The sequence below is a fragment of the Tenrec ecaudatus genome, chromosome 14 (genome assembly GCF_050624435.1).
Source record: "Tenrec ecaudatus isolate mTenEca1 chromosome 14, mTenEca1.hap1, whole genome shotgun sequence".
Taxonomy (NCBI): Eukaryota; Metazoa; Chordata; class Mammalia; order Afrosoricida; family Tenrecidae; genus Tenrec; species Tenrec ecaudatus.
In genome coordinates, this window is record NC_134543.1 from 50,366,361 (window position 1) to 50,389,064 (window position 22,704).

The following is a 22,704-nucleotide window of genomic DNA, read 5'->3' on the forward strand; positions in this document are numbered from 1 at the left end:
AGCCTGGAGAGCTTGGTCCAGCTAGCATCTGACCCATGACCTTGAGGTGGGGTGGACTGGGCTGGGCCACTGCCTTGATATAAATGTGAGTGTCCTGGTTTTGTCTCTCTAGAAAACTCATCCTAATTCAGGGTCTTGTTCGTTTTCATGACTTGAATCTATCGGTTTGTTTCCAGCTATTAAATCTTTTTGTTTTTAATATTAAATCATTTAATAGGTATTATAATCATTTTATAGATATTATCAAAATCCATAAATCAATTATATAAAGTGAACTTGTACACTTGTTGCCATCATCAATTTCAAAACATTATCTTTCTAATTGAGCCTTTTGATATCAGATGATTTAAATCTATTTTAAGACTAGTTTAAGTCTTATCAAGAACCCTTGTTATGCAGTGTTTGAGCACTTGGCTGCTAACCAAAAGGTCAGGGGCGTGAACCCACTAGCTGCTCCATTGCAGAAAGATTTATAGCCTGGGGAACCTTGTGATGGAAGTCCTACTCTGTCCTATCAGGTTTGGATAAATCGGAATCAATTCAGGGACAGTGGGTTTGGGTTAGATTAAGTTTTATACAAAGCTGGGGACTTTTCTGTACATCCCTCAAAATCTTTGGTAAGCGGTGAATCTAGAGATTTTTTAAATGTTCTCAGAAATAAGGACCGTCATGAGAGCCAGATGGTACTTGGATGATTGAAGCTTGAAATAAGCTGTTTACACACACACTCCCGGGGCCTCAGTTCCTCCCGAATATTGCCATAAACACAGAAGAGGTTGTCTCCTCCCTTGTCAAATTCCGGGGTAGATCCTCCTGGATTGGAAAGGTACCTCTGAGTTTCAGGAGCCAGATCCCTCCTCCTTCTCTCCTGCCATCATTTGTGCACCCCTTCTCAAGGTTGCCTCATGGGTCAAGGAGCTCTGGGCATCACCTCTGAATTCCAGGCAGGGCTTCAAAGTGGCTCAAACCAGTTCAGTCAGGGTAGATGAAATAGAAAGTGGGGCTGACCAGAATTTATAAAATGCGAGATGATTACCTGACCTTTCAGCATACTGGCATGGAGGAAAATTATGAACCAAATTTCTGAAATAGGGCCTCAGAAGAGTTGTCATGAGCCCCCGCAAGAGCCAGCTGCAGGAGATTCTCTTATGGCCAGCATTGTGGAGGATGACACATATTCTTTTTTTTTTTTTTAACACATATTCTAAGTGACATGGTTGGCTGCCACCTTTGACCAGGGCCTCGTTGTTTCTGACTCCGGCAGGTAAGAGAGGTGGTCGCTATGCAACGTGCACTCTGTCCTTGTTTTCCAAAAGGCAGCTTAACTTTCTATCAGAGCATCGATCTGTAATTTCCCCCTTCTGCTTCCCATTCTAGGCACTCACATTTTGCAAGTTCTAGTCTGTCTCAGTTTTGCTTCATCAGCCATGACTGAGCCAGGGAAAGAAATGGTGGACTAGGCCAGTATCACAGGCCACAAGAAGGCGAGGGACTGAGTCTGGAACATACCGTTAGTGGCTTAAATGCAAGGTCAGGATGAAGCTGAAGAAAATGGAAGCAAATCTGCAAGAGTATAAGAGTATACGACCTTGAGTATATGCCACCTGAATTTAGAAACCATCTAAAGAATAGAATTGATGTAGTCAACACTAATGACCAAAAAGACCAAACAAATCATGGGATGAAATAAAAACATAATACATGCTTAGATATGCATTCAGACTGAACCGGTGTGGACGGGAGCGTGGGAGTATATTTGCATACGGGCAGCACATGTTTGTGGCAAATGTACCCACGAGGGTGGAAGTCACAGAGTCCAAGTCACAAAGCTACGAAAACTTCTCATGAGGGAACGAACCAGGGGGCTGGGGGACCAGGGCCACGGTCTCAAGGGACACCAAAGGTCCCTGGCACAGCATAGCTCACAAAGACAAGGTTTCCCATTCTACTTGGACGCGCGGTAACGAGGGTCTTGGAATCTCACGAGCAGCCATCTAAGGTGCAACCTTGGTCTCTCCCTGGCCAGAGAAAAGGTGTGTGATGAATATTGAAATAAATGACTTAAAAAACGCCTCCCGACCATGGCGGATTCACACGCCTCTTTTGGAAATAAAGCACTTTTCAATGTATATAGGATTCTTTCTCAGGTTATGTTACAAGTTAGAGGGATTTTTAAAAGGCAGCAAAATCGCTTGGGATCCATCACTGTCACAAATGATGTTTATATTTTGCAGAAGTCAAACACTTGAACAGCTTTATCCATGAGATCAGAAAAACTACAATTACATTCAGGGAAGAATTACTTGATGTGTGATATTAAAATGCAGTTCCCCAGGCAACTGAGAGGGAGATACATCCAATGACAACAGAGTTTCCACGGAATGCTAGGATCTTACAGAAGTTGCAATACCTTTTATTTAATTTTCTTTGATGGTTAAATTACCAAGTGGGGAACTTCTGCCAACTAAACATCAAACCCTCCATTCTGGATAAGGCGGGCTTTCTCCCAACCCAAGGACCACACTAATTGATAGAGGAGAGCAGGAGAAGGGATGGGAAGTGGGGATGTCTGAGAGGTGTGTACAGCTTTGCTACCAGGCAGTTGTGTTGGAGATGATTATTCTTCAGAGATTTGTTGATCACTGTTAAGGATTGACTTGTGATACACTCCCCACCCTCAGAGACGTGTCGTAAATTCCAACACATTATGCCTCTATACAAATCTATCCTGGAAGGAATCCAACCAGAATGATCCTTAGAAGAAAGGATGGGGAGACTTCTTTTCATGTATCAGGAGGGACCAGTCTGGTAAAGCAGAGGGTGAGTGAATGAGGAAGATCCTTAAGGAGATGGACTGACACCTGGACCATGAGGATGGTGCAGGGCCAGGCCGTGTTTTGTTCGGTTGTGCAGAGGGTCTCTGTGAGTTAGAACTGACTGCAGGGTACCTAACAACAACAGCGGGAGCAAGGTGAGCTAAAAAGGCCGAGGGCGGGTGGGACAAGTTATTGGGAAGTTTGAAAAGTTGTTCACATTGTTGAACATAAATGTGATGATATGAAGTGTAAACCCTCACATAATGCAAAATTAAAAGTTAAAAAAGGAAATGCATTTGTATGTTTTTCACTATAATGTCTCCATTTTCTTGCTCTACCTCAGGAACTCCAATTATCCTCATATTGGCTCATCCTTCATCTTTTAATCTGAGTTTACTATGATTATTTCCTATGTCAATAATTCAATTTTGATACTATCTATTTTGTATGTTTTTTCCCCCAATGTATAAGTTGAATAGTAATGGAAGCCTTCAACTTATTTCTTTAGTTCTGCAACTCCTTTTCAGTCCCATTGTTTTGTTATCTTTGCCTTGGTCTTATTGAACTCTGTTTTTATTATGTAGCTTTGTGGCCTACAATCTATTTGTGAGAAAGTTTCTTCTGCTTCTTGTGCGCTCTGTTTTTTCCCCTGGTTGCATTATTTGCCTGGTGTCTGCATGGTTTGTTATTTCCCCCTGGGTTTAGTTTTGTGTTTTGGGCTGCCTTTTATTGGCATCGTTGCCACACTGTTTCTTTGCCTTCTGGCTGTTTCCATTCTCTGATGGTGGGGATGACTCTTGATGATCTCTCATTACAGGTGAGGCCCATTTGTTTCCCAATTTAAGTTACATTTGGGGCTTGAGCAATTTGTGTTCCTTCTGTGGTAAATTATGAAGATTAGGAGAGAGCTCAACTGGCTGGGGTACATTTTCTGAGACGTTGTGAAAGACCCTCTACCAGGAACACAGGACAGTGTGAGGGCTGTCTACCTTTCCTTGTGAAGTGCCTTGGGCGTCTCAACTGTGCTGATTTCTAAGCCTTCCCTTCTGTCTCAGTACGTTGGCCCAGCCCCCTCCACCCCCAGTGGTTCCATTCTCTGGCAGGAGAACGGGACACTAAGGAGCCCATTCTGCTTCCTTTGTGCTAGACATGGGGGATTTAGTGAGGCAGCTCAGGGTCCTGTCAACTCCACAGTGCTGATTTTGAGACCCAGCTGGGGGCATGCGGACAATCTTCTTTTGTACTTTGCCACCTTGTCTGGATATTTTCCCAAGGTTTGAATTTCAAGTCTAGAACTTTCACCAGTTACACGTAAAGGAATTTGACTTTTCGGTTTTTTCTCCCAAATACCATTGTGAAAGGCCTAATGTTGGTTTACCCATTCATTACCTATGCCGAATCTCTTTTTCAACATTTCTTCACCCTGCAGTGTTTTAAAATGTATGGAAAAGATTGCCACTAAAATTAATCTTACCGAAAACCCAAAACCTATATTCACTGCCATAGAGTCGACGACTACTCATAGCTGCTCCACGGGCAGAGTAGAACTTCCTGTAACTGTGGGGCAGCCTTTCTCCTTAGGAGCCGCTGGTGGTTTCAAACTGTTGACCTTGAGACATGAAGGCCAATGAGTAATCACTGTGGTACCAGCACTCCTAATCTCATCGAAATATACATTTTAAAGATATATTGCTCCACATCTTTGTTTTCATTTGTTAAATGCAAGGCCATCCATCCAGTTGTCTGTCAGATTAGATTTGGGACAATTTGAGATTAGTGAATAATTCCGATAAGGAAGTATCAATGGACAATGAGCAGCACAGAGGCAGGGAACAAATGTTGTAGGTCTTTGATTATGGGAAAAACATATTAACTGTTAGGAGAGTGACTAATAGGTTTTCTTTCGAAAGGATTAGTATATTTCTGGATTCTTATCATGTGCTCTTTTTAAGCACTGGAAGTGCATGGCTATCGTAAAAAGCACTGGCATGAATATTTATTCTATTTTAGATGAAAGTGCTAGATGGTCAGCTCATATCCATATTTCTTACCTGAATGTCTAGAACAGGGTCATGCCCAGAGGAGACATCTACTCAATATTAATGATTAATTATAATAAGAGCTATTTTATTATAAAATCATTCTAGCCTAAGCTTATTCATATCTACAAAGATGCTCTCTTGTGGAACCATCAGCATGAGGCTAGCCCCTATAGGGTGGAGGCGATACCTCAAATGTCAAACTTTTCTAAAATATGATACCACTCCGTTTTCCCTGATACCAACCACCACTTCTCCTGTCAGTGTTTTCCTTCATGTCCTAGGGGTTCTGCGATTCACAGAATTCACAAACCATCCAGGAAATGGCTCGGGTGATTGCAAAGACTAGCAAATCCCAGTCGTTTAGAGATGAAGATGAGTCTAGAACAGCGGGTCTCAACCTGTGGGTCGGGACTCTTTGGGGGTCGGATGACCCTTCCACAGGGGTCGCCCAATTCATAACGGTAGCAAAATGACAGTGATAAAGTAGCAACGAAAATAATTTTATGGTTGGTTGGGGGCGTGTCACCAGAACATGAGGAACTGTATTAAAGGGTTGGGACATTAGGAAGGTTGAGAACCACTGGTCTAGAAGATTCTCCTGGGTCATGCCAGATCAGGCTGACTCGCAAGGCTGTGGAAGCTGGTGAATTGGGTCAGGCAACAGGGTACTGCTCAAATCCCATGAACCAGGGGTCAGGGGGAGCTGAACCAGACCCAGGATCCAGAGTACAATAGTGTACTTTCCCAAAGTTGCTCAGTGCAGTCATAGAGATGCAAAACAGTTGAAGGGAAAGAGGAAGACTGTGCTTGGATAGCCAAGCCAACAAAGGGATACACTGGGATTCATGTCACTAAATCCTGGGACAGTGGGCTTTTAGGGCGGTAACTGGCATCTGCTTGGTGTTCATTAGGATATTTCAGCACAAGAGCCTTCTGTCTATGCTCAGTCAAAAAGCAGGCCTCAGAGAGATCATGAGTCCATGTCCAGGGTATTGATGATTTTGGCCTCATGTTGTGAAAAGGTCAGATTAAGGACATGGTCCTTACTGCATATTAGGCGGACCAGATCTAGTTGCCATCATTTCTTCAACCCCAGCCTCCTGCTTTTAATTAAGTAGGAAGCTGGAAGTTTGCCTAATTAAGGGAACAGCTTAAAATGGGAAATTAGTTTTTGTTTTTAGCACAGTGTGGTAGTTATATAATCATTTGTTAATTTGAAGATTAAGGATGTAGGGGTGGAGACTAGCCTGTCAATCAGATCATAGCCAATGAGGCCTCTGTGTGGGCATGGCCTTCTCCTGAAAATTCTGGGAAATCTATTACTTCCTCCTTGGAGGTGGGAGAGTCTCCGCTCACACCCTGGGAGACATAGCAGCTGATAACACACATGGACCCACCCTGATGCAGAGACCCCTGCCAGCGCTGAGATGTTTCTAATGCCTCTGGATCCAAAATCTTTAACCACTGGTCTATGATCTTCTACATTTGGTGTCATTGCATGTGTTTCGTGAGTCTGAAGAGGATTTTATAGATTGGTATCAGACATATGGGCTAATATCAGACTTATGGACTTGATCTGAACTGGGCTGGGATGTTTTCTCAATGTTCAATTGCTCTTGTATATAAATCTTTCTTACACACATATGTCCGTCCATGGACTTGTTTCTCTAGTGTTTTCTAGTCTACCTAGACCCACACACACAGAGAGATCAAAGGGGATCATTAATTTGCAGGCAACATCCCTAAACAAAAGCTATAATCCTCCCCGGCCCCCGCCACACACATGAAAATCAACTTCTCCAGCGCCAAATTTCTGGCCACCACACCATAAATATTCTCCTCCTAAATATTCATGTAAGAGCTACTTGGTGTGATGCTTGTCCAGAGGGTTTCAGGCTGGTACGTGTGTTGGACAAAGGAGGGTAAGTAAAAATGTATTGCTACAAAATCATTAGAAAAAACCAAGACCACCTCTGTTAAATAAATCACGGTTTGAAGTATTGTTTCCCAGGCTGTCCTCTGTCTAGATGTATACACTTCTGAGGGCAGTATTCCCATCACTCCCACTGTGGATTCACACCGAGTAAAAGTGGCAGTTTGCATCCTGCTGGACTCAAATCATGTGTCTTTTCCATGCTCTTTCTGTTTTCGGGGAACAAAAAGAAGTGTGAAGGTGCAAGATCAGGGCTAAGGTTTCCCAAAGAAATTCTCAAAGGAGACAGCTGTTGACACCCTTGAAGAATGAGCAGGTACGTTGTTGGGAGGGGAAAAAAATCCTCATTGTACTTTCCCAGATTTCTTCTCACGAATATAGTTTTTCTTTTCTTCCTTCCTTAAACTCGTTCTTTTTAAGACCTCTTCAAAATATGCCCTTGTGATTGTCCTACATCTGCCAAGAAAAGCTATCAAGATTACCCCTTTGGAATCTCAACAAGCAGTCCCATAACCTTCAGAACTGGCCTTGAATTTAACTGGCTCAGCAGATCCCCTCGGCAACCTCTGTCTTGATTGGGTCTTACTCTCGCAATCATATTGGTACATGCAACACTCATCCCCAATTACAATTTGATTAGTTGAATCTATAAAATCATCTTCATTAGTTTTGATCTTGCTCAAAAGACCGATGGAAAGATCATCTCTTGGAGCTGGTTGATGCTGGGGAAGCGCTTTTAGCCTTCATCCAGCCCAAAGCTTGTTGAAGACAAGATGTTGGTGGACAATGGAAAATGCCAAATCATTTGTGATTCCAACTTCAGCAGCAATCACACCAATGGTAATTCAATGGCCTTTCCCACCAGTTTCTAGACTTTAAAAGCAGTTTCTTCATTTGTCCAGGTTGACTGCCTTCTCTTGCTTGGGTCATCTTTGAGATCACCACTTTCCTTTAAACATTTGATCCATCTAAAAATTGCTGTTTTAAAATTTTTTTTGTCTAGTTTATTTATTAAAAAATAATTTTATTGGGGGTGCGTACAACTCTTATCACAATCCATCCATCCATCCATTGTGTCAAGCACATTTGTACATTTGTTGCCATCATCATTCTCAAAACATGTGCTTTCTACTTAAGCCCTTGGTATCAGCTCCTCATTTCCTCCTCCCCCATGAACCCTTGATAACTTATAAATTATTATTTTTTGTCATATCTTACACAGTCCGACATCTCCTTTCACCCACTTTTCTGTTGTTCGTTCTCCAGGAAGGAGGTTATATGTAGATCCTTGTAATCAGTTCCCCTTTTCTACCTCACCTTCCCTCCACCCTCCCAGTATTGCCACTCTGACTGCTGGTCCTGAAGGGGTTATCTGTCCTGGATCCCCTGTGTTTCCAGTTCCTATCTGTACCAGTGTACATCCTCTGGTCTAGCCAGAGTTGTAAGGTAGACTTGGGATCATGATAGTAGGTGGGGAGGAAGCAGGAAAGAACTAGAGGAAAGTTGTATGTTTCATCGTTGCTGCTAAAAATTGCTGTTTTATGTGGGGCATCTGTCTTGTAAACTCATTGTAAAAACCTTTGGTGATTTAGGAGGATGTACACCTGAGTTTTGTTAAATTTTTTAAATTAGCCCTGACTTCAAAATATGTTTTTCTATAGCACAAAAAAATCCTCTCTTTATTGTTTTTTAATTAATTATTTATTTTAATCTCCTGGCGGTACAGTGGTTACACATTGGACTGCGATCCAAAAGGTTAGCAGTTCAAAACCACCAGCTGCTCTGCTGGAGAAGACTGGAGACAGGATTTTTAATTTCCATAAACAATTAGAGTCTTGGAAACTCTTGGGGCAGTTCTCCCCTGTGATATAGGGTCACTGTATGTCAGCAGGACTGGAACACTGGAACACTGGAAGTGTTTGAATGCGTCTGAAGGGGGTAGTGTTGCCTACTCTCAAATCCTGCCCCAGATAATTCTGCCCTCTTTGATTTACATCAAAAAGGCAATCTTGACATCCTGGAGGGACTCAAACCCTGTTCCCTTTCAATGTTTTTCTTTTTTTTTTAGTTCTTGGTAACAAGAAGCAGTCACGTGTATTCCTGAGAGAACTTGTCTGCAGCCATCTACTGAGAGCAGGCATGTGTTTACAGTTTGGGGTAAACCCACGCACGCAAGAACTGGAATGCTAGTCACAATGCTGTTTCACTAATGGACACCCAAAGCCACCGTATTCTCTTGTCATAGAAAACATTAAGAATTGGTCACCGTACCGACTGCTCAACTCGGTCCTTTCCTTGGTGGGAAGGCCACCCGTTTGCTTCTCTTTCACTGGGCGAAGGGACTAGAGCAGTTCCAAGGCTACGCTTTCCTTGGCCCTGGCGATGAGGGGGCAGGAGCCCTGGTGGCGTCCGAGGCTATTCAGGGAGCTGCTAAGTGCAAGGTAAGCCGTTCTAACCCACCAGCTGCTCTGTGGTAGAAAGACGAGGCTGTCTGCTTCTATAAAGATTTAGCCTCGGGAACCCACTGGGGCGGTTCTACCCTGGCAGAACAGCCGGTATCAATTGGATTCGACTCTATGCCAGTGGTCTGGTTTTTGGAAAGGAGGTGACCCTCCAGTGATGCACACTGAGCCCAGGGATAGCTCAGACTCAATGTCACCCCGCCGGAGTTCCAGGAACCTGCTTTCGTTCGCGTTCTGTTCTCACGGTGACAATCCGAGGGTCAACACACTCCCTGGTCCGGCGGGGTGGGACAACGACTCAGTCTCAGCTTGCTGGCTGAGCCGAACACGCGCCCTTTACGGGGTCTGGGTCCACTCTCCGGGGCGGGGCCGGGGGCGGGGCCGGGGCGGGGCTAGCGCAATGACGCAGGGCGAGCCCGGCCAATGGGAGCGCCCGCGGCGCCTCGGCGCGGCTGGGCCATAAATAGGAAGCGGTGCGCGATGGGCAGCCCGTGTCTGCCCTGGGTTCTGAGCGCGTCCTCGCCAGGTGGCCCCGTCGCCTTCCTTCTTCCGGGGACTTGTCGCAGCCCCGTCCGCGGCCGCTGCAGAAGTTGAGTTGCGGCGCTCGAAGACCCCGTCGTCCCTCCGGAGCGGCAGCGGCGGGTCCATGGAGAAGGGCCCGGTGCGGGCGCCGGCGGAGAAGCCGCGGGGCGCCAGGTGCAGCAATGGGTTCCCCGAGCCGGAGTCTCCGCGGCCCGGGCAGAGCCGGCCGGCGGAGAAGTCCCCGCGGCCCGAGGCTAAGAGCGCCCAGCCGGCGGACGGCTGGAAGGGCCAGCGGCCGCGCAGCAAGGAGGATAACGAGCTGAACCTCCCCAACCTGGCGGCCGCCTACTCGTCCATCCTGCGCTCGCTGGGCGAGGACCCCCAGCGGCAGGGGCTGCTCAAGACGCCCTGGAGGGCGGCCACGGCCATGCAGTTCTTCACCAAGGGCTACCAGGAGACCATCGCAGGTCGGTGCGGCCGGGGGCGCGGAGCCGGGGCGGCGGGGTGCGCGCGGGGCTCCGGAGTTTCCGGAGTTGCTTTCCTCTTGGCCCTTGGACTCCAGCGCTGTCACCCCTGCAGTCGCCCACGGGGGAATCGTGCGAGGGGCGCCCTCCGCCCGGGGATCAGCTGCAGACACCCCCGCGGGCTCCTCCCCACGCTCCGCGCAGCCCCCTCCTCGAACGCGGGGCGCCGCGGTCCGCGAGTACCGGTGAGGGAGCCCACAGGCCCTCTCGCCTCCCCCGGGCGGGGTGACGGGGTGGAGCTGGAGTATGTGGGGCCCGAACTTGCCCAAGACTGGGGTCACCTGTCGGCTTCCTAGGTCTGAAGCTGCTGTTTTTTCGGTAGCCCTCGTGTGCAGCCTGGCTGCTGGAGTTTCGAGATGAAGCGCAGATCCATTGCTTCAAATTCACAGACCAGCGCCGTTGGGGGATAGGGGGTGGGGTGGGGACAGGATCTCACGGAGAGCTACAATTTCCCTTTTGCCCACCTCAAGTTGATTCCAGCTCAGGACTTTCCAGTCTTTACCCTGACCCAGGGTACGGGTTTCTCCGGGGCTCCGGGTGGGAGATTTCTTGAGCTCTTTGCTGCTTGGAACAAATTTCATCTTATCTCCAAAGCCCAAAGGGCCCAGAGACTCTTACCTGCGGCTCCCCCGGGGGTCGAGGAGGTGAGATGGGATTGGGGCACAGAGGCGTATGGGCAGGGTGGTTCAGTGCTGTGGGCACTTGAGCTGGGCGGGACTTTTCACCCCGGGTTAAGAAAGCAGTGAAGTGTGTGTGTGTGTGTGTGTGTGTGTGTAAAAGTAAAGAGGACTGCTGTATAATGATATTTTAAAAATTATTTTTAGGGGCTCATACAACTCTTATCACAATCCATACATACATCAATTGTATAAAGCACATCTGTACAATCTTTGCCCTCATCATTTTCTAAACATTTGCTCTCCAGGTAAGCCCCTGGCATCAGCTCCTCATTTTCCCCCTACCTCCCCGCTCTCCACTCCTTCATGAGCCCTTGATAATTTATAAAGTTTTATTTTGTCATATCTTGCCCTGTCCAGTGTCTCCCTTCACCCCCTTTTCTGTTGTCGTCCTCCAGGGAGGGGCTTATATGTATGTAGATCCTTGTAATCGGTTCCCCTTTCCACCCCAGCCTCCATGCACGCGTAATGATTTCTTAATGAAAGATAAGTAAATACACATTTACGGCTTGTTGCCTGGGACCCAGCTCCTCAACCCCATCCCCACCTTGGTGCCGTGTAGGAGCCCTCACCCTCACCTTCGCCATTTCTCAAAGACAGGGGAACTCGCACACCTCTGTCAAGTTTCTCTGAGTGAATGTGGACAGGGTAGACCCGAAGTGGCACAGATCCAGGGAAGAAGTTATTTTTGCCTAACCTTTGAAACTAGAGGAAGGGTGGGAATTCTTATTGTGTTTGGTGGGGCCTCAAAAGGAAGTGTTACTGCATCCTAAAGCGGAGTCCCGGCCCTCACCTCTGCCCAGTGTGTGCGCGATACCCTCTGCAGGGAAGAGGTGGAAGCCTCCAAGGAGAGTTTCACCCACACAGACGGCTTGTCTCTGGCGGAGGGCTGCTCCCTTGAACGCACACAGGTCTGTTCTTAAGGTGGAGGGAAGGAGAGCCTCCCGGGTCTTGCTCCTTCTGGTTCAGCCAGCATGGAGGATCTGCACTGCCGCAGTGGTCTGTACCCTAACATGCAGACCCAAAGGGCCAGTGACTGCCGATCCTGAGACTGACCACAGGTCCTTAGAGTGGCAGACAGGTTTGCTGAGGGCAGGAACCCTCATTCAGGCAGAGGCAACTGATGATTCCAAAGAACACTTCCTACCATGTTAGGAAACTGTTCGATGGTAGTTTATTGCTGAAACAGTCCCAGAAGAGTAGCGGGGGTGGGGAAAGCCTGGGGAGCACACCTGCTCAGTGTGAGGGGGGGGGGCAGGGCTTCCTTTTGGAGGATGGAAATGTTCTGGAACTAGATGGTGTTTGTGTAACATGGTGAATATACTGAATTGTTTGAGATGGTAGGATGGTGAGCTTTGGGTCTATTTTACCATAATAAAGTAAAAGATCTGTGAACCACAAAAGAATAGCTGTCAGGTGGATGCTTTTCACGTGCTGAATGCTTTCTGTGGATGGTCTTGGTGAGTCCGCTACTCGGAGGTAAACACTGTTCACTTACATCCAGCCTAGGAGCCCTGGTGGCACAATAGACGACGATTTGTTTGGGCTGCTAACCCAAGGGCAGCCATTCGAAGCCCTCCGAAAGACAAGGCTTTCTACTCCTTGAACGATTTGAGGACTCAGAAACATAAAGGGGCAGTTCTATTTTGTTTTATAGACTCACTCTGAGTCTTATTTGACTCATGGAAGTGAGTTTGGTTTTATACCCAGAGGAAACTGAGGCAGAATTTGAATCCAGGCAGTCTTTAGCCACTTATACTTAGTGGATATCTCATCTCCTAAGCCTTTTAAACTGTTAATTGTGACCTGTTCCTTGGCATGACATTAAAGGCCATAGAATGTTAACCTGCGGAAGTGCAGAGTGGAGACCCAAAGCCCATTTGTCGGCCACTGGAGACCCCCTTGCAGAGGGATCTAGGGGAGGAGATGGGTCAGTCAGGGTACGAGGTAGCACCGATGAAGAATACAGCTTACCCCCAGATCCTGGATGCTTCCTCCCCCCAACTACCATGATCCAAATTCTACCTTGCAGGACTGGATAGGGCAGAGGTTGTACACTGGTACATATGGGGGCTGGAGGCACAGGGAATCCAGGGTGGATGATACCTTCAGGACCAGGGATGTGAGGGGCGATACTGGGAGAGTAGAGGGTGAGTGGGTTAGAAAGAGGGAACCGATTACAAGGATCTACATGTGACCTCCTCCCTGGGGGATGGACAACAGAAAAGGGGGTGAAGGGAGACGCCAGACAGGGCAAGATATGGCAAAATAATAATTTAAAATTATCAAGGGCTCATGAGGGAGGGGGGAGGGGTAAAAAGAGGACCTGATGCAAAGGGCTTAAGTGGAGAGCAAATGCTTTGAAAATGATGAGGGCAAAGAATGTACAGATGTGCTTTACACAATTGATGTATGTATGGATTGTGATAAGAGTTGTATGAGTCCCTAATAAAATGTTTTTTTAAAAAAAAGAATGTCAACCAGCATTTAAGAAACAATAACAAAAGAGTAGAAGGGACAGACCAGTGTGTAAATATTTAAAGGGATTTGTTTACGAAGTGTGCGCATGTACTGACTCCAGGTATAAAATCGACTTCTTCCTATGGGTTGTGGTCAAAAGGCTGAAAGCCTCTGATCTCTAGAGGACCCCACGTGAGACACTTTAAATTGACTTTTCAGAGGCAACTGATTATAAGAGAAGGCAGCCTAGGCTTGGAAGAATGAGCCTGAAATGGTGACCGGGAGAAGGAAGGAGGAGATGAGTGAGCTGCAGAGGTTGCGGAGGAACCGAGATCTACAAATCTTTAGGGATTATAGGAGAGACTAACAGAAAACCTGCCCACACAATTCCTTATTTTTATTTATTTGGAGAACTTGAATTCCTCAAAAGAATTGATTCCTTTAGGGTTGCTGGGAATTTGTCAACCCTCCCTATGTTGCCCCTTCTCTCCAATAAGCCATGCGAAATACACCTTTTCCCAAGTTTCCACTGTGCACCTGTGTCAATCGGTGACATGCCCCCACCCCACCCCCAACTGGGTCAGGATTGTGTAAGTATCCAGGTCACTGTTCACAGTCGACCTGTAGCTGTAGACCTGAGGGTGGGCCAGGGCCATAACCTCTCCCGTGAGTTTTCTTTGGTGTGAGGTCTCTATATAAGGTATCTTCCTCTGACATTCCACTGCTCTGTCATTCAAAACAAACATTCAATAAAAAGGATCTTTGGTGGTACAGTGGGTTAAGCCCTGGCTAGCTGCCAGGTGGCTGGTCAAACCCATTATCTACTCATTGGGAGAAAGATTAGGCTCTCTGTTCGTAAAGATTTGCCGTCTTGGAAACCTTTCTGAGAGAAGTTTACTCTGTCCGACATGATCACCATGAATTGGGATTGGCAGTGGACTTTATTCTGAATTAAAATTGAGGATCCTTTCTTCTGACATTCTTACCTCTTGTGCCTCTGGCTGACCTTCCTGCTGGCTTCTTCCAGTGAAGGTTCAACCACCTGTTCCGCTATCCTGATCCAAATGCAGATGACTGTGATTCTTTCTCCTGAGTTTATGGGTGTGCATAGCGTCTTGACACTCTGGTCTCTTGGTCACATTTCTGCTTGCAGGAGGTTTTAGCCTGTCTCGTCCCGGCTGCCTGACAGGGTTGGTTTTATAAACCAGGCTGTCAGGGCTCCCCATTTAGGGAAGTGTGGGAGCGGGACCCGCATCTGCCGTGGATGCTGCGTGAGTGAGCGTTTCCCCACCCCGATGGAGGAGGCGCATGCACCATGCATGGACAGGGGCGTAGTGAGTCATGTGCTGAAGCCTTTGTCACTGCAAGATGCCCTGTATTCTCCAAGGACAATCATGCCAGATAATTGGACTTTTTTTTTTCCACTGCAAAAATTAGCCTTAGTCACAGGGTACTAACGTGTAGTTGCCATTACAAAAGGTTTTCTTTGTAATTTTGAATCACAGATTTCTTATAAATTGGGTCTGTGATGGTGGACTATAAATTGTATGAAAAAAATCAGTAATATGAGAGGTTCAAGTATTTTTTTTTTAATTTTAACAATTTATTGGGGCTCATACAATTCTTTTCACAGTTCATATATATACATACATCAATTGTATAAAGCACATCTGTACAGTCTTTGCCCTAATCATTTTTTTCTCTTTTCTTCTTTTACATTTTATTAGGGACTCATACAACTCTTACCACAATCCACACATATACATACATCAATTGTATAAAGCACATCCACACATTCCCTGCCCCAATCATTCTCAAGGCATTTGCTCTCCACTTAAGCCCCTTGCATCAGGTCCTCGAGGTCCAAGTATTTTTGTAAAAATTCTATGATTCCATTTTCCACTAGTTTTTAGCCCCCCTCATACTGCAACCCCTTCCCATATTGTAGTTGAAAGGCCCCGAGTTTAAAAAATGATATTAATAGAAAAGTGAGCTTCACCTAAGAAGAGGTACCATATGAGAAGCATAATCGATATATTCTTGGTTTGTTCACAATTTTGACTGCTTTAATTGCAGTTGCCCGTGAAAACTTTCACAGGACTTTGATCTGTCAGCTGTTGTGCTGAGAGAGCATGTGGGTTAAAGAGAAGATGAACAAACCTGGTGCAATCCTCCATGGCCTTGGAAGCATGCATTTGGGTAGAAAGTTGAAGTCATTACAGAGTGTTTGAGAATGGGGTAGAAAAGCCAATCCTGCAGGTTTCTCTAAACTTTTTTTTGACCTGTGGGAGAAGCTTATCTTTGAAATACCAACCAACGCCATCCTGTGATGTATTTAACACTAAAGAGTAATGAGACTTCAAGTATAGTGGACAAGAATCTGCAAATCAGACAAATGGTAATCACAGACCGAGAAAGGTGCCCAGCCAAGGATCTCAGCTCAGTGAGCGCATTTCAGTAAAGCCTAGATCTGCCCTGGGAGGTGGGGGTGTGGCTAAGGCAGCGAGTGGCGCTTGAGTTGACATCTCAATAATACTCGTATGAGGGTGCTGAATCACCGTGTTCCAAATCCACTAGGTGTGTGACTATAGCTGCTCCTATGGGGTAGCCAATATAATTTATAAGTAAGGAAATGGGCCAGGGAGACTGCCAAAGATCATGTAACTTGAAAGTAGTGGAACTGGAGGGATGATGGAGCATGGAAACCATACCTGTGGGCAATGTCTGTTGATGGGTACGTGTGTGTCTGTGTGTCTTCCTTGCTGTTGGCTTCACCCAGCTCTACAAACTTCCATGCCTGGGCATTGCCCCCACTCACTCATTTGCAGCACAGCTCTGCAATTTGAGTCCAGTATTTCAGAGTTAGATTGCAGTATTAAAATTTACCAGAAGGGGGCAACTGTCTGATTTTAAATACATTTTTGGTTATGAAATCCTGGATTACATGAACAGTTGAGTTAATGCAGATGAAAGTGTTCGACATAGTTTTAAGTTCTGAGTTTTGGTAATCAAAGTGATCCATAATCAATGGGATCTGAAGGGAGATAAATAAATGTCAAGTCAAGGTCAAGAGGACAGCCACTCATTAGAATTTTGCCTCCCATTGCTGGTGAGTCAATGCTGACTCTCTTAAACGGAGTTGAACTTCCCCATAGGTTTGCTAAGGCTGTAACCCTTATGGAAGCTGACTGCCACAATTTTTTCCTGCATAGCTGGTGGTGGACTTGAACTGCTGACCTTTCAATTAGCTGCTGAGTGCTTAACACTGTGCCTCCAGGGCGCCTCTGGTTACAGCCTTGCTAGCAGTTTCCTAAATGTATTCAGTGAATGACTGTCTGCATGCCTTTGAATCTCCAGCACCCAGCAAGTTGCCCAGTGCACAGAGGACTTGGTTTGAATTGAATTCTTTTTATTGGGGGCTCTTACAGCTCTTATCATCATCCATCCATCCATCCATCCATACATTGTGTCAAACACATTTGGGCATATGTTGTCATCACCATTTTCAAAACATTTTCTTTTTACTTGATCCCTTGATATCTGCTCCTTCCCCCCTCCCCCCTTCATGACCCCTTGATAGTTTATTTAAAGAAATTTTTCCCCCATGTCTTACTCTGACTGCTGTTGCCCTTCGCCTACCCTTTCTGTTGGCCACCCCCCCCCCCTAGGAAGGGGTTGTAGTAGGTCATTGTGATTGTTTCTCCCTTTTTCCACCCTCCCCCACCTTCCCTCCCCTTACCCTCCTGGAATTGAATTCTTAAGGGCAGAAAGGCAGAAACACAACCTCTAAACTCCTAATGCAGTGCCTTGTACACAGGTGCTTAATAAATGGCAGTGGTTTTATCAACTGGATGGCTCCTTTTCCATACCCATAGCAAAGGAGTCCTTGGTACCTATTGAACTGCAGGCTGCTTGTTTGCTACATCAGAACACCCATGGAAGAAGCATTTTATAACACTATTGTTAGTGAGTGGTGAAGTTTTCCATTCAGCAGTTCATACATAATTGTATTTCATTTCACTGATTGTAATAGTCATATGTAGGATCACTTAGCTCATTTCTTCCCTGTGGGTCTTCTTCCTCCCTTCCTAACCCTTCTGACCTTTGCCCTTTTGAATTGCTGCCTCCCCTCTTTCATCTCAAATAGTGATTATTCTAAGGCCTGAGTATATCATGGGTGCTACTGTTCCCCTCTTAGAACAGTGCTATCTGGCTGACACTTGAGCCTTGGGCATGAGTTCATTTCCAGATTTGAAGGGTAACTAAGGGCCACGGTCTCGGTGGGGTTTCCTTCAGTCACCAACCTCCAGGAAGCCTGGTCCTTTTTTATGAGTTGGAGCTTTCCCCCCACGCTATCCAGGACTCCCTAATGTGATCCTTTTTAGAGCCGTTGGTAGTGGTAGCTGGGCACCGTCTAGTGCTTCTGGTTTCAAAGTTGTGGTGACTGTTTGCATGATCCATTAGTTCATTGGATTTATTGTTTCCACATGTCTTGATTTTCATCACCCTTCTTACCTCCAGGCGGAGAGACCAAGAGTTGCACGTTAGACGACCCTTCACAAACTTGGTTTCCCCTCACTCACCAGCTTGTAAGGCTCCTTACTGCTCAACCAAGTCGCCTGTCGAAGGGTTTTCGTGAGCTGTTACACCAATAGGCCTTGGCGTCCTCCAGGACTATGGTCCTAGTGTCCTAGACCCTGCAATGCAGTCTCTTAGAGTGCACGGTTATATCTAAGAAATTTCTATAAGTGAGTCCCTATATGCTTCACCACATTGTGGATATATTTGCTGCCAAGGTAAAGACATATGTATGAGTATAGAACAAAATCTCCATAGATAATTTATCAGGATTGCAGCCAGTTTTAGAATTCTTGATTGTGGAAATTTTCAAGTATCCATAAAATGAGAATAGTACAAGGAGCGTCCATGTGTATCCCACCCAGCGTCAATAATTATCAGCATAAATGTAGGTTAATCTTGTTCACGTACACCTTTCTCCCCTGCTTCATTTACATTATACTCTTCCCCACTGACTTATTTCAAAGTAAATTCCAGATATGTTGTATCTAAGATAAATAGATCTCTCACAGATAAGTTCTTCAGAAGACTTGATTTAATAATTCCTTAGTATTAAACATCTAGCCAGTATGTATGCTATCTGATCTTCTTATTGCTGTCTCACTACAAGTGGGTATTTTGAATCAGAATTCCAAACGAAGACTCACATCCTATATTGATTAGTCTATTTAACTTTCTTGTAACTTATTATAAAGTAAAACCCATGAAAGCCTGAGTGCATGTCACCTGCCGGCAAAGGAAAACTCAAATGATTTTTCCACTGGCATTAGAGATAGAACCGCGGTAGGACAGCGCGGTGTCAAAGGCAGACAGCTGCGAGGCCGCGAGACCAGGGCAGGTTCGTGAGGCTGTAGGCTCTCTGTGGGTGCTCTCGTCTCCCTCCAGCCATGTGTTGCTGGGGAGTCGTTGCCTTCAGCTTCACATCCCAAGTTTTGCTCTTTTTGCTCCATTGGCTTTGTTTCACATATTCCCATAAACTACTATATTACTTAGACTCAGACTTGCCCCCCTTCCCCCAAAAGAAGACAAAACAAAATCCAGGCCTCCAGAAACCCCAATTTTAATTGAATCAAGAATGCTTCAAAAACGATGGCAAGTACTTCTGTAGAAAGCCAGAAGCCACTAAATGACTATTTTAAACCAAGGACTTAATGAATAACTCAAGAAACCACGCTCACTGTCATGGAGTTAACTCTGACCCAACAAGCCGGCCGGACAGGAGAGAAGGGCCCGAGGGTGTCTGAGCCTCAGGAACTACTGGAGGAGACGTCCTCGTTCTGCTTCAGCGTGGACTGCCGGTGGTCTCCAGTTCCGAACTGCTGGCCTAGCGGTAGCAGCCCAATGCATAACTACTACACCACCAGGGCTCCGCCCAAGTCCTTATAAGTTGAAAAATAATGTTTGGGTAATTCCTGATTACATTAACTAGAGCCTTTCTGTAAAGAAGGGGATGTGGGACTACAAGATGCGACACCCTGCACTGACCCATAGCCCTACATGGGACAACACTGGAGACACAGTGTGGGATGTGTGACCAAGCTGACCCCACCACACCGAGGCAAAACACTAAGGGCCAATAGAACAGCAAGGGGCGCAGAACCAGGAAGTCCCCAGGGAATACCAAAATAGACTTTGGGTCTAGGGCGTGGTACCCCATCAGACTCATAGTAAAACACTCCCAAAGGTCAACAAACAGACCTTGAAGTGTTTACAGGCTTTTCTTTCTTTCCTTTTGGTTTTGTATGTCAGTGGCTTTTTTTGTTGCCGCTGTCCTGGCTTTGTTTTTCTGTGTCACTTTGTTTGATGCTGTCGAGATTTTATGTGCATATTATCATCTCTGCAGGTCTATCTAGACAAGATAGGCTGGATAAATAATCTGGAGGAGAAAAACGGATTGATGGTTGGGGGGAGGACATAGGAGAGGGGAAGGTGGGGGAAAGGAAGTGGTGTTAACCAACCCAGGGCCAAAGGAACAAGGAATGATTCAAAACCAGTGACAAGGCGAGGGTGAGAGGCCTGGTAGGGCGTGATCAAGGACAATGAAGCGGAGAGGAATGAAGACTGACCACGAGAGCAAAGGAAATAGAGGAAAGAGCTAGGAGGCAAAGGGCATATATAGAGGCCTAAATACAGGCATGTACATATGTAAATATATTTATATATGATGATGGGGAAATAGATTTATGTGCATATATTTATAGGTTTAGTATTAAGGTAGCAGATGGATATTGGGCCTCTTCTCAAGTACTCGCTCAATGTAAATATATTTATGATGATGGGGAAATATACTTATGTGCATATATATATAAGTTTAGTAGTAAGGTAGCAGATGGATGTTGGGCCTCCACTCACGTACTCCCTCAATGCAAGAACACTTTGCTCGACTAAACGGACACTCCATGATCCCCACCTTCCCAACACGATCACTGAAGACAGATGGGTGCCTAGCAAATGTGGTGAAGAAAGCTGATGGTGCCCAGCTATCAAAAGATATAGCACATGGAGTGTTAGAGGCTTGAAGGTAAGCAAGTGACCATCTAGCTCAGAAGCAACAAAGCCCACACGGAAGAAGCACACCAGCCAGTGTGATCACAAGGGGTCAAAGGGACCAGGTATGAAGCACCAAAGAACACAAAATCATATTATCATGAATGAGGGGGAGTGCGGGGTGGGGACTCAAGGCCCATCTGTAGGCAACTGGACATCCCTTTTCAGAGGGGTAGTGGGGAGGAGATGAGCCAGTCAGGGTGCAGTATAGCAACAATGAAACATGCAAATTTCCTCTACCCTGTTTCCCTGAAAATAAGGCAGTGTCTTATATTAATTTTTTGCTCCCAAAGATGCGCTAGGTCTTATTTTCAGGGGATAACTTATTTTTCCATGAAGAAGAATATGGTACACATTTATTGTTTTATTATAAAAGACCTTGCACTTCCTGTCTGCTCCAGCTGCGCTGCTGCCAACAGTGAGCTGCGTGGCAGCACCCGCCACTATGGTCAAGAGTCCAGAGTTATGGTAGCTTCTGGGGGCCTTATTTTTGGGGGTGCCTTATATTTTAGCAAGAGACAAAACTGTAAGTACGTCTTATTTTGGGGAAAACATTGTAGTTTTTAAATGCTTCCTTCCCTCCCCCAACTATCATGATCCTAATTCTAGCTTACAAACCTGGTTAGACCAAAGGATGTGCAGTGGTACAGATAGAAACTGGAAACACAGGGAGCCCTGGACAGATGAACCCCTCAGGACCAGTGATGAGAGTGGTGACACCGGGAGGGTGGAGGGAAGGTGGGATAGAAAGTGGGAACCGATTGCAAGGATCTACATTAACCTCCTCCCTGAGGGATGGACAACAGTAAAGTGGGTGAAGGGAGACATCGGGCAGTGTAAGATAAGACAAAAGAATAATAATTTATAAATTATCAAGGGTTCATGAGGGAGGGGGAAATGGGGAGGGAAAGGAAAAATTGAGGAGCTGATTCCAAGGGCACAAGTGGAAAGCAGATGTTTTGAGAATAATGGGGGCAACAAATGTACTTGATGCAATGGATGTAAATATGGATCGCAATAAAAGTTGTACGAGCCCCCAATGAAGTGATTTAAAAAAAGAAGAAGTGTGTGTGGGAACTCAACTTTCTTTTCAACTCTATGTAAACTTAGGATGAGTTTTAAATAAGGTTAAATATATAAGGTTGTTAAATTTATTTTGTAGGGCAGGAAACATTTAGTTTTATAAGGAACTTCAGTGACATAAAATTTAAGGTTTTGCATATGTCAAACACTATCATAAGTGAGGTCAAATGACAAGCTGGGAAGATATTTAGAACTCATGTCGTATACAAAAGACTAATCAGCCTAATACTTAAGGACCTCCTGGGAATTGGTCCAACAATATATGGAAAAGTGGGAAAGGCAAGGGAGCAGTTAACAGTTCATGGGAAGAAAGATACCAGTGACTCTTGATGAATGGAAAGATGCTTCACCTCACCCTCAGTGAGAGAAATGCAGACGGCCCCCGGATACATGTCACCCAGTTAAAACAATCACAACCAAGTCTCGTGCCATCAGCTGGTTCTGATGCATTGGGACCCTCTATGGGGTACTGAGTCTATGGAGATAGGAGTAGGCAGCTTCCTATTTTGCCTGTGGAACAGCTGGTGGACTTGAACTGCCAGCTTGTAGGTCCTGTAAGACCTCTTTCCCCTCTTTTTAGATACACCGAAATCCAGAAATGTATTCTGCATCCCGTTACTGAAGTTTAGGGGAAACCAATATGACTGTCGGGAGTGGGACTATCCCTATGTAGGGTAATTTATTTGGTAATCTTTATCAAAATACAATTGCATGTACTCTGCTTGGGAATTGATCCTGTTCTGCGGGCCAAAGACCAGGCTTTCTACCCTTTGTGAAAACTTGCAGTCTCTAAAACTCAGAGGGGTGGGCAGTTCTACCCTATCCTATACTGTCACTTGAGCGGGCATTGACTCTGGCAGTGAGAGAGAGTGAATTCGGAGTTGTATTTTTAAAGGCCCAGCTGGTTTAGATGTTGCCCTGCACCCAGGTCCTTGTAGCCCCACGGAGCTTCATGTGTCAGCTCTCAGTGCTGACTTCAGAAGCCGACAGATGAGGCTCGAGCCGGCACTGCCAGCTCCTCCAGCTGCTAGCGGTGGTGCTTTCCCTGGAAGCATTCAAA

The 22,704-nt window shown here is 45.8% G+C and overlaps 1 protein-coding gene across 1 annotated transcript in view; it reads left to right on the forward strand.

The window, feature by feature from the left end:
• Positions 1-9,738: 9,738 nt before the first annotated feature.
• GCH1 (GTP cyclohydrolase 1) overlaps positions 9,739-22,704 on the forward strand; it is a 39,573-nt gene continuing 26,607 nt past the window's right edge. Inside the window, exon 1 of the mRNA XM_075531582.1 lies at positions 9,739-10,242. Within this exon, the coding sequence (XP_075387697.1) occupies positions 9,900-10,242 (343 nt within the window). The 5' untranslated portion in view covers positions 9,739-9,899. The remainder of the gene's footprint in view (positions 10,243-22,704) is intronic.